Genomic DNA, 17,872 nt, shown 5'->3' with positions numbered 1-17,872 from the left:
CAATTTCCCCACATCCTCAGCATTCAGGGCAGCAAGACAAAGGAGAGTGGTTTCAGGGTCACACAATGTATTTATATGACATATTAGAAAAGAGGCCAGGCAGACAATAATGAGCATGTTCAGGCACATGCTTTTAATGATTCCAGCTGGGAATTTCTATATGTATGTATCTTGCTTCTTACTGGGTTCAGGCCATACGTGTACAATTACAATGTTAAGGGGCCAAATGCCAGAAGAAAATACTGCAATGACACAAAATCAACCTAAAGGTCAAAAGTGACAAGCAGCAAAAGGTTTACCATCTGTACGTTTCAGCTTGTGGTGCATCTTTCTGCAAAATGTGCAGATGTTCAGACGGTGCAAAACCCCGCTGAACGTCCCTGGCAGAGAGCGAACACACACTGACAGCTATCTCAGCCTCATCACTACATGACTGCCTGCAGGATGTGGTTAAAAGCCTCAAATACACCTTGAAGGGTGTTAATTTCCATTCACCTCACTGAGAACAAGAGCTTTGTAATAATATGGCTCGGCCCCAAAAAGCGCTGAATGTAACTGCTCACTTCTTCCACTCAGGCAGTTTTGCTGATGAAGTGCCTTCTGCCAAGTCAACCAGTCAGTCTATAAATAGGCCAAGGAGTCCTCTGTGTCCCGCTTCAACTCTCTGCGTTTCATCTTCACTGTTTCACTTCAGCGAACGGGCCGACTTTAAGTCAAACAGGGCTACGGCACGTGTCATGGGTTTGACTCTGGCTCCTGTCATCCTCCCCGCTCCTCCCTCACTGTACAGCCTCCCACAGCAGAAGAAAAACACAGAGCTTACTTTGAACCATACTGCCGTCCTCATATTAGGCTATTATGCCTTTCTACCAACAGCAGATGCATGTTTTATTACCCAGCAGCCGCACACGTTCTTCACAGCCTACACAGACAGGACGAATGAGTGTGAAGCCACACTGCTTGGCGCTGTACTAACTTCCTCTGCTTTACAGCTGAAGCGAAAGTGCCAGCCAAAGAGACACAGCTTTGCGCGCTCTTGCCAGCGAGTCAGTTACCCTTTTACATTTAAACTTTCTTCTCTGGTGTCTGTTTTACAAAGTCACAGCTGGGAGCCAAATCTTTAAATTACTTTAATTTCTGAACCCACAGAAGGTGGTTTAAATGCAATAATCATGAAATTATATATACAGGGGATACAGTTGAAGCAATACACCATTTTGTCACAGGATGGGTTAGTACCAGACAATCGTAATGCAAAAAAAAAAAAAAAAAGACAGGGCACTGTTTTAATTCAGACCACAATGACGACACCTTACTTTCTAAAAATGTCTTTGCAAAAAAGCCCCAAAGCAATGTAATGTCATGTGACAGCTCTTTCTTTGGACTATTTTAATTGTGTCTTTTCTGGGGGTATCATCTGTCATTACTGACGTTACTGACTACATAGATCTGTATCATTTTCCACATATTGCAGGGATGATGTATATGTACAAGCTTCACGTCAGGGTCTTGCATCCCCCTGTTGAGGTTTATTTTGCAATACTAGCCAGCTAGCTATATATATCATCACCTTTTTATACAGCTACTGATTAGAGAAGTCAATTAAGTGACTGAAAATATTGGTTTAAAAATTCTTTTGTTGCTCTAGCCAGAGTCTATGATCATAACTGTGTCTGTCTACAACCGACCGATTTTATCTACCAATATTGGCCCATTGCAGATATATCAGTATAGGCTTATATGTTGTCTGATATGACAAGTTTTTAACAAAACGGTATGTAGAAATTATGAAGAAAAACATGCTTAGAGAAATATAGCATTATCAATTTCCCAATAAAGTTTATTGTTTCAGTGCACTGATGTCAAGTTGATTGGTAAATTGTAAAATATCCTGCCCTTATTGCATATCCTTGTCAAAAGTATTTGATAACAATATCTGATAACAATATCTATCTATGATATGTTTCATTTTACTGCGGCTAACACTCTGCTGCACCATCTGTGCCCAGAGTACACTCTGCGCTCCGGAAGTGTGAATGAATGGACACTATATTTATTTGAAGTGCTCCTAATGAACCGTTCAGCTTGAAAAATAAAAAAATGAATACATGCTGCCAGATGTTTTAATTGTGGTGGGCTGCCAGATGTGAATGTGTGGGGAAACTCTGATGTGTGCTTTGAACTTAGATAGATATTGTACTGCTATCAATATTGTACCTTTATTGGCCATCATATTTATTTTAGAACATAATTTCCTTCATTGTATTAACTTTTACATCGTCAGCCACAGTGCTGACTTAGTTAACCTGATCAGATGAACTGAAATTATACTTTAGCATTTGTGAACTATTCAAACTCATCACACTGTGGACCGAAGTTTCAATAGAAGCAGGCTCTCTTCAACATTATCAGCAAATCTGAAGGACACACTGTTCCCCCAGTGAGTCTTGTGAAGACAAATAAGCACCTGGAAATGTCAAGCTGTCCCTCTAAGGGTGCTTATAAAGTGACTGTGAAGGTGTCTCCTCTGTTCTGTGCTCATGTGCTGCTTTGTTCTCGAGCCAAAGCCCAGTGGTGCTGCCGGCCTGCTGTACACCGATCACCGCCTGACAGCACACAGCAGCTCAGTGAATGACACGTACTCACAGTGAAAACACATAAACAGACACATAAATGTTATTATCCAGCTGTCAGAGAACGCTCGTTATTTGCGTCATCTTCCCATTTTCTGTTACGCTAAATATAAAGTGTGATGTTTCCTGCCTTGTACCGCAAAAGAAAAGCACTCGAATGAAATCAAAAGATAATTGATGGTTTCCTCCGAGCACCAGATGAGTATTTCAATGAGGCGAGCGGAGGCAGCGTCTTGTGTTGGTGTTGATTCATCCAGAGCCCAGGGGAAGGGAGCGAGCGTGGGGGCTGCCAGGTCAAGTCCTGGACACAGCTGCATTATTAACAGAAGGTCAGCTGTCAGCACACGTCTGCAGGGCTCACATCAAGCAGCACACTCAATTTTTTGCGCCTGTGGCTGACATGTTTGTAACCTTGTAGGCCATTTAATGAAGGTTCATGAGCCCTCTCTTCTTGCTTCCATGTTTTGTTTTGGTTTTTTTTTTGTTCCAATAAATCTGAGCCAGACCACATGGAGCACATAAGACACAGAGCATCTGGAGCAACTTTTATTAACTCCACATAAAAACATATATATTGGGTGAGAGCCTGCACATAGTGACTTGAAAAATGTTTATGGCTGCAACAAAAACAAGCTAATCTCCACATTTAATCAAAATGTGAAAAACAAAGAAAATGCATGTTCAAATATTTAAAAACACCCACATTTAAAGTACTCTTAAAATTGTGCTTTTGCCATTTCAGACAGTGTAGGCTCAACTACTCAACATATGAAAAATCAGCCATTAAAATTGCCATCAATTTATCTTTTTGTTGATCAACTTATAATTTCTTTGTCATTTCTCAAAGTTGCAAACTCAATACCTTGCCAATGAACCAATATCAGATTTTTTCTTGTTCTGCATCCGGGTGCCTTTCACAAGCATTTAAACCTTTGAAACCTCCAAAAATGGTTGAATTTCTTTTGAAAACATGCTTAAAAAGGCAATAAGGAACTTGGCAAGAGATGTCCTGCAAATTGCAATAAAAAAAAAACGGTGCCAAGAAAATGAAAATGAAAATGAAAATGGGGAAAAAGAGAGAAAGAAATTACAAGAGAATTATTTCTTAAAAGTAGATTTTTAAAAATGTCCAGGAAACTTGATATATCTGTCTATGTGAGCAATGTAAACATATAGTTAAGTGCTTTTTTTCCCAAGTAATTTCCTTTTTTTCCTTTTTTCTGTTTTTTTTTTTTTTTTTTTAAATTTTAGGTAATTTTCTTGTGACTTGTAACTAATTTCTTGCTTATTTGCAGTGATTTGTTGTTAGGGAGAAATCAATGATCAACCTATGTTTTTGATAAATTAAGCCGTTTTGCTCAGGTTTTAAAGGGTTAAAGAAGACCAAAAACTCTCCTCAGCAGTTGTAGTTGTGAGTCTCCGTCTGACGTCTCTATCTCCACCTAGAAGGATCATTAGGTGTCCACCGTCGCCCTCCTTCACCAGCACTGCGGCTGTTGTTGTTGCTGCTGCTGACACTGAGCCGCCCTGACACAATGGTGTCACCGCTGGTCCCGCCCAGCTTGAACGTGACTGACAGGATCAGGGAGGCTAGTTTCCCTCCACGCAGTATGGAGAGAAACGAGCCAGAGAGAGAGTAGAGGATCATGGGAGCAGTAATGTTTGAGGCCTGTGTTGTTGTGATCCGCACTCAGCCAGCAGGAAGAGATGTAGACAAGCATGCGGCCTCCCTGCTTCCCCCTGCGGAACCGCAGGCGAGCCGGGCAGCTCGCGGGAGGAAGGGCTGTTCAAGTTTTGACAGCTCGCAGCTCACAATGCCGACCTGAGAGGAGAGAGGCCATAAAACTGGAGATAGATTCATGCTCAAACTTGACTGCATCCCATTTTTTTATATTTTTGTGCTTTATAGCTGTTTACTGGCTAAGGTGGCGCACACAGGCCGTTATCGTCCCCACACTGGGAGGCGACCTGACTCTCTGAGGCGCTCACACTGAGAGGGATAAAAGCGGGACAGAGTGTGTGATTTTTAATGAAGGGGGATGGAGCATCCTCAGGCAGACCTCCTGTGGGGACACGTGCCGTAAAAAAAAAGAAGGAGCTGCGAAAACAAGATAATCTAGTCCAGCTCCTCGGCTTTACAGACTCTACGCAACCCAGACTCTTTGAAATCAACTGGAACCTGGCAGAGCGGGAGCCAGCCTTTGAATCGCAGGAATGCTTACTTAAGGCCAAAACTTAACTCTTTAATGTTGACCTTGGGGAGGCCAATCACTGCCAGTCATGTCTGGTGAAATCCGCCTGATTGAAGTCTTGCAGTGTTTTTGCAGGGCGTTAAACTCTTCAAAACCTTGGCTTGATTTATTTCTAAAAAATGGGAGGAAGGAAAAAAGCTAATTATAAAGAAATGATCCAGAAAATTGTGAGAAATTAGTAAAAATACAAGAAATTACCTGAAAATCAGCAAATAATAAAAAAAAAAAAGATCAAAATAAAAATTAAAAAACAACATTGTAAAAAAACAGGAAGGTTTTTTTTTTTTAAAAAAAAAAAAAAAAAAGAAAGAAAATTACCTGAAAAAAATGCTTAAAATTCTAATAATTCTGTAAAATAATACTGAGGAAACTATAATACTGATACCACTGATAAGTTGGGTTTTTTTTTTTTTTGTTCTGGTGCGGCAACAAGACACCTCCATAGTATTTGTCAGGGGCAAGATTCAAGAAGTCCTGAATATGTATATATGTACACTTTGTAAAGGCAAATGACTCAAAGTCATGTAGACATCTCAGTCTCAATGAATATATGCACCAATGCCGAGCTGTTTTTGTAATGTTGATAAATCTTTGAAACCTTTTTCGCTTGAGTGAAGAAGTGAAGAAGAATTGGCTCAGAAATCTGCAAAATTTAATGAAATGTGGAAGAAAGTTACCTGTAAATTAGCACCAAAAAATATTGGGGGGAAAAAGTAAATAAACTGAAAAAACTGCTTAAAATATAAAAATAATTTCAAATATAAAATTCTGATAATTAGAAATATAGTTCTCTGGACATTTTTCCCTAGCTTTTTTTTTAAAATCTACTCATGTAGAATTTGTAAGACATTTGTTGCCAAATTACTCATTGCCTTTTTTCCAGTGTTCTTGACTGCAGCACAAGAAAAGTGTTGATGCAGGTTTCAAAGGGTTAAAAACAATCTTTTTTTCTCGTATTTCTGCTCATTTTTCCCTCCATTACTGACATTGTCCTGAGTCGTAAATCATTCCCTACTGCTGTCACTTTTTAGGCCAACTATAAATAGCCACGTCCATGTTTTCCTTTGCAATCCCAGCCGGTTGTTTCTTAGTATGTGTGTCTGGTCAGCTGCGAGCACTTTCCTTTGGCTCACCACAGCAAAGTGGGGTTCCCTGGAAAAGGGAGGCTGCTTTGTCTCATTGTGGTGATGCTGGCGAGGAGGTGGAGGCAGCAGGAGTGTTTTGAGGAGGCAGGGATCACAGCTGAGGCAGCAGCAGTGTTGTGTCGGCAGCGTTTCCTCTGTGATGTGCCAGGTGACCTCGGTGATCCCGCCCGGCATGAGGCCAGGCTGAACGAGGGCGGCCCTCTAAGCCTGAACACTGGGCTAGGAGAATAGTCCCTTTAGTTAATGCCAGCAAAAATAGAACAATGCCTGTTGGGAAGTGGATGTGTTAACATGTGTGTTTAGTCTTGCACCATACGGGTCGCTTGTACACATCATGTACAGTGAAATATACAGACTGTATACTATAAGTGTCCAATCATGTAAGACACAAATCTGTTTATGCTGTTAGCAGTCACTGTGCAATAAATACAAAATATTTAACCCATATTTTTGAATGTGGTCTCGCTCTACATGAGCAGCATGTTTGACACAATTTGTAACCTGAATGGCATACTTTTTTTTTTCAATGTTCTTCAAAGTTGCAACATTTTTGCAGGTGTTGTTGAGGACATTTTTAGGGTCAGATTATGTAATATTTATGATAGCATATTTCATATCTTCTTGAAATATATGACAATAAAAGTGCAGCACAAATGAAACTCACATATTGTTAAGAGTACTGTTCTCACACAGATTTTCCTTGTTAAGCAGAGAAATACAACTCTACACCTTTTCAATCCAACTCCCTCTTGGTCACGAAACACTGACGCTTAATTGCCTTGTTAACTAGTCATAAAACACACTTCATTTAAACTGGACAGAAACAACATAAAATTCATCCAAACCATCTTGGTTACTCCTGCTAGTAATCTTGTTGGTAAGTCCGCTGTTCCAACAACAACAAAACAAAAGCAGCTCCAGTTTGGTCAAAATAAATCCTTAATTCACCGATGTTTTTTCAATGAAAGTAACATGCCTTGTGGTCGCAGGCTATTTACAGTCCTGAATCTTAACCCACAAGGTTCCATAGTGTCTTTCAAGTCAGCTGCCTGTTCCACCAGCAGAGACTGAGCTCTGATGGTGCTTGCTGTGCACTGTACATACAATGAGTTTACTGGCAGAGGAGCACCTGTATATATGACGTTTAGGAAAAACATTCCTTCGGAGATTCTAAATACCTTGGTATACAGTGGTATCGTGAAACCTCCACGTTTGTTGAAAACCGTTTGAGTGATGAGTTAGAAGAGTCGTCTTGGGGACACTTCCCAAATCCAACACGGGACTGTAGCTGCTAGAGTTAGCGTTACCCTAAATTTCTCGAAAAATAACAAATGATTACTCTAGAAGGAAACCAGGCATGATATTCACAGATCCCCATTTATCTTTTCCTTTATTCTGTCCCATCTTTCTCTCTCTGTCTCTCCTCATCCTTCTTCAACACACAGTCATCATCAGTGAACAATGATTAATGGCGTACCTTCACAGCAGGCTGTAGATGTGATGAGAGGTGAGGCAGCAGAGGACACAGTTCAGCCAAGAGATTGGACACTCGGGATGAATAAGTATTATGGTTGAACCTATGGGTCGATTTTAGTGACCCAGCTTTCTGTCAGTATGCTGCCGCCATCTTTATACCTGATCTGAGCTGCAGCTGTGGTGGTAGTGACGTGGGTTGCTGGCTGCATGCTTATAGCTCATGTGCATATGAATGAATAAAAGAGGAAGCAATAGAAAGAGGATGCAATTGTGTGCTGCATGTGACACTTGTGTGGGTACACCCCTCCATCTGTCTGGTGGTAACCTTGCCTGGCAAAGGCCTCCTCCCTCTGCGGGATGCTGCACGACACAGGCAGGAGGGCATGCTGGGAGTGAAGAGACGAGGCTTTCCCCCGGCAGAGACGGCGTGACACTCGGAGCCCGTCTTTAGCCTGCTCCCTTTGTCAAGTGTCCGGGCGCTCACTCCTTCCCTACCCATCTCCCTGTGCATCCATACTCTAACCCGCACCCTGTTGACTCTCTCCTTCACTTCACTTCCGTCTCATTCTCCCCCCTCCTCTTCCTCCTATTTATCAGCCAATGTTCTTCGTCCTCTGCCCCGTGCCCTCCTCTTTGCCCCATAATCTTTTTCTACCTCATTATTACTCCATAAGGGCCTCCATCCCTCTCTGTCTCCCTGTCTATTTTAGTGTTCCTCCTGATGAAGGGCACAGCGTGAGGACGGTGTCAAGTGAATTATTCTTTCATCATGTGTTGTCTGTTCAACAGCAGGGTGAGAAACAGCAGGTTTGGTTGCATTATCAGCAGCCAGAGAAAAGACGGCCATTGCCGACATACTGAAGGAGGAGTAGAAACAGGTTGTGCTGGGAGTTTCATGTTGTGACATTACTGGTCATTACTTGTGGGTGGTGCCACATTGTCGTAATAAAAACTTCCTCCATTTTGAACTCTTTGCGTCCTCAACGGTCAGCACAGTTCATCAACAGCATGAACTTCAACTGATTTTTTTGAATATTAAAATGAATGTTAACAGCTTGTGGAAGAGGACTAGCACACTGGGTCATACAAAGTCCAATGCCGGCTGTCAAAAATGTCTGGCAGTCAGCACTTTCAGTGAATGAGTGAGTGAGTTGAATCAAAGCAGCATGAGATAACTAAGTTACAGACAACAAATTATCTGCAATGAAAAATTGAATGTGTCAAAACAAGAGCAATAATGTTGATAAATATTGTATGTAGTGCACAGCATGCACCACTAGAGCTCAGTCTCCAGTCTCTACTGGTGTAACAGGCGGCTGAGCTGAAAGACATGGTGACACCAAGTGGTGGAGGGATGAGTTACAGGACTGTAAACAGCCGGTGGCCACAAGGCATATTTTTTACATCTAACTTGGTGAATTAATGGACTGGACTTACTAACTAGATTACTAGCAAGATTAACCAAGACGGTTTGGGTGAGGTTTTTTTGTGTGTGTTTTATGATGAGTTAACAAGGCAATTAGTCCTCATCAGTCTTCAGTGACTGAGAGAGTTGAAGGCAAAAGCTGTACAGTTGTATTTTTCTGTTTAATAAGGGAAACATGTATGAGAAAAGTGCTTTCCTTACATTCTTATGAGAAATTAGATACAGGCCACTCCTAATAGCCAGACCTATCTCCACAGTTTGTTTTAGTGAAAAATCACCCCCCCAAAAAAACAGCAATGTACTCTAATTGCTCAACCCTAGTTTCCAGTGGCACAGTTTAAAACTGCAGAGAGTTGTAGTATATTAAATGTGTCCTTGTCAATGATACATGCTCCCATATGTATGTTCTAATCTGTGTGAAACAAATTAGTTGTCCACCTCTCCAGCCTCCACCCACCCTGTTTCTACTCTGCTAGACCCGGAGGTGTTTTCGTTCACACAGACACGATCCCGCCGGGATTCACTTCAGACCTCCAGTGACCAAAGGGATGGAAAAAGTTTTCCCTGGGGAGGTTAATACTTGATATTAAGTCAGCATGCCCTCAATCTCCTGCACTACACACTCAGAGCCCCCTCCCACTGCTCCTGCTTCTAATAGACCCACCCCATCACCTCCCCATCAAATATAAATGCAGCGTCTCCTCCCCCCAAATGCCATGACATACCTTCAGCTCTGCACACCCGCCACATTAATTATTCACACAGAGAGGCACGTGGATGTGGGCGTGCCTCTGGACGACCCCCTCCTAACACTCTTCTTTTTCCACGTTTTTCTTAGACATGGAGCACAGGTGGATGCCACCTCATTTCATGTTGAGTTAATTGATTTTCATCCCATTTATTCCAGAAATTGCACTCTTTACATGTTCGAATGCCTTGGGTACAATTTAAGAACCTAACGAATTTTGTCCATCCAGTGTTATATGAATAGCCTGTTGTGTTAACTAATTATAGATCTGACTCCACTACTGGTCACGTCCTGCTCTGTAATTGGATTTTCCCCGAGGGATCATTGATTTCATGTAGAAAGTGGCTGAAACATGGGAGGGGTTGCTTCATGATGGTTGCATGTAAAGCCAATAAAATGAGAGTAAATTATGTTTTCTCTATATAAATGTGCATGCATTTTAGAGACACTTTGCGGTTAATTTGAGCAGAAAGATGCTACAAACGCCTCAGTTGTGGTCGTTGCTTCAGTCGCCTCTGGAGCTGTTTTTCTAGGAGCGGGAGACCAGGGGAGTAAACAGCAAAACAGCCCCTACGGCAAGCAGGTGGCGGGTTTTTCTGCGAAGGAGGAATAATTAATCAGCAGAGAGGGCTGCGTGAAAAGGAGGGAAGGAAGAGGGGAATAAAAGGGATGAAAGAGCCTTCAGTTCAAAGGGAGCAATCAGCGATGAGCTCGGCCCTCACTGGGCCTGCATAGGGCTGTGGAGGAAGGAGTCGGACAAACAGGGCTTAGAACTGTCACGGCTGTCTTTGGGCCGAAGCAGATTGCATCTAACATGAACCCGCTAATCTGATTGCTCAAACGATTGTTCTGATTGATTTGGGTTGGTAAGAAAAAGCACAGTAATTGAATAACAAGATGTTGTGAATGTTGGATTTTTGTTGGGGAAGAAGAAAAGATTTTGGTGGGGATATTTCCAGAACAAGCATGGTTTTAGTGCTTGTTAAATAATTACAGGAGATTTGGAGAGTTAGACGATGCTCTCATCACCATCATTAGTGTTAATTTTGTCAGCTATTCATATAGTCTTGGCCCTGCGTCACATGTCCCTGTTATCATTTTAATTAACAACATTTAGTTATTATGCCTCTGTGCACTTGGTAGCTGTGGCTGGAGGACACATTATGATTTCTGGGTGTCCATCCTTACATCCCATTCTTGTGAATATGTTATCTCAACAGTACATGTGGGAATTTCTTCAGATTTGGCGCAAACGTCCACTTGGTCTTAAGGATAAACTGGTTATATGTTGGTGCTCAAAGGTCAAAGTTAGAGTGACCTTGCACCAGTCTCATTCTTGTGATTATGATGTCTCAAAAACACCTTGAGGAAATTTCCTCAAACTTGGCACAAACCTCCACTTGGACTCAATAATGCACTCATCAGATTTTGTTGGTCAAAGGTCAAGGTCACTGTGACTTTGCATCCATCTTATTCTCATGAACACAATATCTCAACCTTGAGTGAAATTTCCTCAAATTTGGCACAAACGTCTGCTTAGATGAAAGCTTGAACTGATCTGATTTTGGTGATTGAAGGTACCTGTGGCCTCACCAAACATGTTTTTGACCATAACTCAAGAATATGTACGCTAATTATGGCAAAATTTCACACAAATAGCTAATTAGAAAAATTATGTTGTGATGACATTTTATTTTCAAAAGGTCGAAGGGCAATTTAACTGTGACATTCTAATTCTCATTATTATTTAAGATGTCATAACTGAAGTGAAAAATTATTTTCTACAAATATTTCAGATAATTTTCTTGTACTTTTTACTAATTTCTTGCTATATTTTTTGTTGCTCTTTGCTTTCTTCCTATGATTTTAAAAGAAATCGACAGTTTGCTCAGATTTCAAAGGGTTATGTTGCTCATCACCCTCTTCTCAAGTTTTTGAAAGAAATCAATCCAATTTGCTCAGATCTCAAAGGGTTAAACAAAATTATATCAGAAGTTAAGTCATTGTGCACTAGTGTAAAAGCATAATGTGTAATTTCCTTAATTAAGCCTGCAAAGTTATCTGAGGTAATATCGAAGTTTTGAAAGTAACCTTCCTATTTACTTGTTTTTGGCTCTTGGGGCTGCATCTGTCTCTGTCAGCAGAGAATACTTGAATAGCAGAATAGTACAATAATACTCCAACTGGGCCTCTGGTAGCAGCAGATCCAGTCTTGATGTGAAATGTCACTCTGGGTCACAGCAGTGCCTCCACACTGCTTTACATACTGCAGCGGTGAGACATATTCTCTCTTGTGTTTTTTTTTTTTGTTTTTTTTTTGCTGTATTGTTTTTGTCGCTGTCATCACGATCTGCCCCTAATCAGACTCAAACATCCATCAAAACCACCTCCATCCAGCTCCATATGACCAGCTGTGATGCTAAGCCATATCTCTCCCCGCAAACACATCCCTCCTCTGCCAAAGATTATCATTTAACAACCGCACAGGAACAGCTGTCCATCCGGCTCAGAGGGATCAATACATTTGTTTCCCTTCCAAAAGCCGATTCGGTCTGCCTCTGCCAGTCACGGGTTATGTAAAGCGCCAGGATGCAGAGCAGTTTGTGGTCTCAGTCAGTGCTGGTGTCTGCTGCGAGCATATACGATTAGAGATGCTCCGCAGTCTTGCACTGAGCGTGGCATTGCTTGCTGTTGTTGCCTGGCCCTCTGCCTGCCCCTCAGCCTGTCACACGGGATTACAGCACCCACTGACAGAGGCATGGTGGCGTGTGCGGCTGCACCGTTGCTTCATGTGTGAGCCGCCCACTCCGCTCTGCCCGCGGCTCGATGCCAGGTCGTTGACATGGGTCAAACCAAGTCAATTGCAAGGAGCACAAAGGTGGTATTGCGCTCATCCTGATCCTCTTTGCTAATGCTGCTGTCAGCACAGAGGTTGTGTCCAAATCCAAAAGGCACCTTATGTGTCATATTTGTTGTTTAACCATGCAATCTGCAGATTTCTGAAGCACCAGCACTGACTATTGTTTAGTATGCAAACCAAATGGGGAACACTTTTATATAGCAATAAACAACTATTTGCAATTTAAAGATATAGTGGAGAAATGGCGTCCCCTAGCAGAGGATGAAGTCATGCTCCTGTGTGTGTCGTGTGTGTCCAACAGGCCCGCCACTCTGCACTCATACAGCGGTTACAGCCGACGTTTGGTTTGGATGGCGTCACTCACTCTTTGATTATGAGCTCAGGTTAACACTGTTAACTCTGTCAGCACTGTTGTCATTGTTAGCTCTTGACGCTGTTAATCGCCAGCCCAGTCAGCTCTCATGTTGAGAGCCTATGCAGACAATGTCTGTTTTGTTGTTTCGTCTTTTGTTATTGATTAAAGGAGACCCCTTGTGGCAGAAAATAACTCATCATACATTTAAAGCAAACTTTTGAAAGATGATAACATAAAAAAACAACACACAGAAGAAACATACGAATCTTCACAAAGCGAGGAGGCAAGACCTTCTCTTTGAAAGGCTCGTCGTTGGCATAGAGGTGTTATTTTGCTTGGTTAAAAAACACACAAATAATACGGTAAGATTTCTCTCCTTTCAACACCCCCACTTCCTGTGACAACCTCTGATTGTGTTGACGGGCATTTCGGCCTCTGTGTGCACCAGCGTGCCATCCGAGGGATCAGCCTGTAATTATGTTGAAAGAGAGTGGTCACAGTGTGTCAGTCAGAGCGAGGCTGCTGTTCTCATTGGTAGAGAAGAGAAGTGGCTGCACTGGCATCAACAAAGACCTGAGCCTACATAAGGGTAGCCCTTGATAATTATGTTAATGTTTTAATTTTGACACTAAAAGCTGCACTGGACCTCAACAAGAATATAAGGGTAAAGACATGTTTGCCATGAGATGTCTTGGATAGAAGCAGCTGTTCTTAAGTGTTTGTTTTTGGCACTGATGAGCTCAGATTGTCATTATAAGTGTCTGACAATATCATGGAAAGGATCGGTGAGACAAAGTGTAGGGAAGTGGCTTTGCACCGCTCCCCAGCATTAATACACTGACCGCCCCTTTCTTACTGTGTCTACAAAGCACTGCTGCTCGCAATTTTTCTAACACGACACGCACAGAAGTAGGAGAGCGTTCCAAATCACATGCATAAAAGAATTGAAGGAGGCGCACTGTTCCAAAGTAAACAAATGCTGCACGCAGGCCTCGTCTCGAGCAGGGACAACATCGTCGTAATAAAAGCCTCAGATGATGGTGATTAAAGCAAGTCTAATCCAAACTATAGTTTAGATAGTCCACAGTGGTTTGTGTCTCACACATGCACACTGTCCACCTGTCCCATTGTGCTCCCCTTGCTCTCACATTTCTACTTTATTCTACACAAATCTCATTAATAGCATATGTGGTAAATGGACTGTACTTGTATAGCGCTTTTCTAGTTGTATTGACCACTTGAAGCGCTTTTACACTACATGTCACATTTACCCAGTCACACACACATTCACACACTGGTGACCGAGGCTACCGTACAACGTGCCCCCTGCTACTCAGTAATCATTCACATGCACTCACACTCAGATAAAGCGGCATTGGGAGCAATTTGGGGTTCAGTATCTCGCCCAAAGGACACTTCGACATGTTGCCAGGAGGAGCCGGGGATCAAACCGCTGCCCTTCTGATTGGTGGACGAACCACTCTACCTCTGACCCACAGCCGCCTCAATATATGAACTCCAAATGACAGATATCCGTCATAGTGACAGAGAACTTTAATCCCTGTGTTAGTATTGGTCCCTTCACTACTGCAGGAAAACAAGCACCATCGCATTGTAGGTACCAACTCGGTACTGAAGTATCGGTTCTGGTGACATCACTAGATATTGGCACTAGACAAAAGGCCATGGTGGACACGTAAGCAGCTGTGGATCATTGTCATTGTGTTTCTGTTTGGTTACTTTCCGTCTTTAATCTCTTGCAGCCTCTTGTCTGCGGCAGCTCATCTTTAGATTGCAGTGCGATTATCTCAATTCAGAGTGCTTATTGTTTGTCAGTGACTCTGTCAATTGGTAGAAAAACGAGGTTCCTTTCTTTGATCCTTTACTTGTTTATTGCTGCTGCTAGGAGAGGGAAACCCACACTCCTTCATTATTCTTCTCTGTGTCCTCACAGTGTGTTACAAGTGAATACATTTCCTGCTTCTCCCTGCAGTCGCATGAGGCGACTGAGCCAGAAGATAGAGAGAAAAGAGAGAGGAGGGAGTGAAATATATTCTCAAGTGACACATTTGAGGACAGACTGGAGCTGAAGGCCAGAACGGCACTTTGTCTTCCAAGGAGAGCCGGGATTTATCACCCGTTGTCTCTGTGCTGATATACTATGTCGACATTGGTATTTTCATCCTTGTTTTGCGGAGAAACAATTAGATGGCATTAATTCTTCTGGGAGAACACAAAATTGTCCGGGGGTAATCTTGAGCCCTGCTGTGGTGTGGCTCATGTCATTTTTCAGATCTCAACATCTAATTTTGCTGAGGCTAAGACCATCCCAGCTTACTCATAAATAAAGTATTTCAAGATGTTTTCAGAGTCTGGTGGAGCTGTATCTACATTACTCCCCACAAGCACACGTGTACATTAACCCTTTAAAACCTGAGCAAATTGGCTTTTTTTTTTAAACCATGGGAAAAATATTATTTTAAAGGGAAAATGACCTTGAAAAGTGATTAAAATTAAAATTTTGTAACATAATTTGAAACATGTATGTGTTTTAATTTCATTTATTTTATTTATAAGGACAGCACACATTAATCGACATTTCTGTAAATATGCCAGCGTTAGCCAGCTGGCTAATTTTCAACTGTAATTATTTTCTAAATCTACTAATTTCATGCAGTTTGTGGAACATTTCTTACCAAGTGTCTTATTGCCTTTTTTACCCATGTTTTTGAAAGAAATCGTACCAATTTGCTTTGGATTTAAAGGTTTAAATACTTGTGAAAGGCATCTGAAAGCAGCACATGAAAAGTGATGTCACTCCAGGTTTCACAGGGTTAAAACATTCTTCTGTCTCAGCGAAATATAGCAATAGGAATTCCAGCTCTTAATGTAGAGAGTCAGAATTTTCAGCATACCGTGCAATGCAGTAACTTGTCATATGAAGAGGCTGATTTATAGGTCGCCTGTAAAAAGTAGAGTTGAATGCTTTGATGGCATTCAACATGTGGAAGCGAGGTAAAGAGTCTCACTTCAGTCCGCTCAGGCTGACTTTGATTCTTCGCCGCCGACACTCTTGTCCTCCCACCACTTTCCATTAAGATCAACAGCGTGATGTTGACAGCACAGCGCCGTGCCTCCACGTCTCCCCCTCTCTCCGACCAGCAGCCTCCCTGACATCAGTGTTATAGAAGCCGTTATTCCTCCTGACCAAAAAAAAAGAGACACACTGTTTGTGTGAGTCATCTGGAGACCAAGCTGTGTGTCAGGCTATAAACAAAAGGTCCCTGCCTCCTGGTCCAGAGTGCTAATCAGTGGAAGGATGTCATCTGTAGAGAAAGCAGTGAGAGGGGAGAGCCTTGAACAGTGATGAATTCAGTTTAGGTTGGTGTGGTGTGAGGCAGAGCGCAGCCAGACTGCATGTTTCACATTATTGATCCACCAGTCCAGCTCCTTAGATGAATTCAGTGCCTGTTTTTCTTGTTATTTTTTGCCCTTATTTTTTTTTATTTCTTCTGCCCATTATCACATGTAATCCTTGACTGTCACGGTCAATCAAGAGTTATGATCCAAATGGGTCTGTACACACCCTTAAATTCATAGAGGATTTTATCTAAGCCGTACAGTTATTCTGTTTATCAGAATCCCAATACATTCATTGTTGTTGTACAGGTATATACAACGAAATCAAGTAGCACGTCCCAAGTTGAGCTCAATAGAATAAAGGCTAAAAAAATTAGCAAAGGTGAAATGAGATAAAGAAAAAAGGTACTTACGCCTCTGCGCCATCAATAGTAGTGTCAGAAGGCAGTATGTTTTCAAGTTTTCCACCAATCCTTCCATTGCTCATTAACACAGTATTTAACATTAGCATTAACACCTTGGGGGAATTTCCCTGTATTTTGACAAAAACATCCACTTGATCTTAACCATGAACTGATAAGATTTTGGTGGTTAAAGGTCAATGTGGCCTTGCATCTGCCTCACCTTTGAACGCCATATCTAAAAAATGGCCTTAAATTAAAGGGATTTTCTCAAATTTGGCACAAACATCCACTTAGATGCAAGGATGAACTGATTACAATTTGGTGGTTGAAAGTCAAAGGTCACTGTGACCTCACAAAAGTATGTTTTTTGGCCATAACTCAAGAATTCTTACATTAATTATAACAAAATTTAACATGAAGGTTGCATTTAGATTTTTCTAACCATATCTCTTCTTTGATTATTCACTCAAGTCAACCTGTTTCATCTTAACCAACCCGATGTCTTTTCTCTGTCTTGTTTCCACAGATTATAGATAATGGGCTGTGTGCAATGCAAGGATAAGGAAGCAACCAAACTCACAGACGACAGAGACACCAGCATCTCCCAGGGAGCGGGCTACCGCTATGGGGCCGACCCCACGCCACAGCACTACCCCAGCTTCGGGGTTACTGCCATCCCCAACTACAACAACTTCCACGCCCCCGTCGGACAGGGAATGACCGTTTTCGGAGGGGTCAGCACTTCCTCTCACACTGGAACCTTGAGGACTCGTGGTGGGACAGGTATGTTAAACATAGTTAGGAACAGTCATGATCTGAAGTAAATTTGATTCCTGTTTACACTTTCTGCTCAAATATCAAATGTAAAGCTCAGGGGAAAAATTGTGGCCTCTTGTGTGATAGATTTGTGGTCGTGGTTAGAGCAATAACAGCTAGGTTAAAGTCACTGGTGTGTTATATGTTCGCCCAGGTGTGTATGTGGCAGGAAATCACCCTGGAAAACCAACTGCCAATGTACTCTGCCAACAGCTGATATATTTGTGCAATCACCCTGCCCTTGTTTTAATGATAAAGTCTAACATTTGGTAGACCCATATGCCCTCCCCAACTTTGTCACTACACAGACTTTGTAAAAACATTACACGATTTTCCTTCATTTCTCCTGATGGAAAAGAGTCATGGGTAGTAACACTGCTAGATGGCTTTTGTCACT

The 17,872-nt window shown here is 42.0% G+C and overlaps 1 protein-coding gene across 4 annotated transcripts in view; it reads left to right on the top strand.

Annotated features, from left to right (window-relative positions):
- Positions 1 to 17,872, top strand: part of fynb (FYN proto-oncogene, Src family tyrosine kinase b) — a 99,989-nt gene that overhangs the window by 38,702 nt on the left and 43,415 nt on the right. For all 4 annotated transcript variants that reach the window (XM_088089063.1, XM_042503249.2, XM_042503250.2 and 1 more), the window contains one exon: positions 17,186 to 17,442. In XM_088089063.1, coding sequence (XP_087945189.1) covers positions 17,196 to 17,442 — 247 coding nt within the window. In that variant the 5' untranslated portion in view covers positions 17,186 to 17,195. The remainder of the gene's footprint in view (positions 1 to 17,185; positions 17,443 to 17,872) is intronic.

The sequence above is a fragment of the Plectropomus leopardus genome, chromosome 16, assembly GCF_026936395.1.
Source record: "Plectropomus leopardus strain MGB_pleo_1.0 chromosome 16, ASM2693639v1, whole genome shotgun sequence".
NCBI classification, from domain to species: domain Eukaryota; kingdom Metazoa; phylum Chordata; class Actinopteri; order Perciformes; family Serranidae; genus Plectropomus; species Plectropomus leopardus.
Note: the sequence above shows the minus strand (reverse complement) of the source record. Positions and strands in the feature narration are given on the sequence as shown.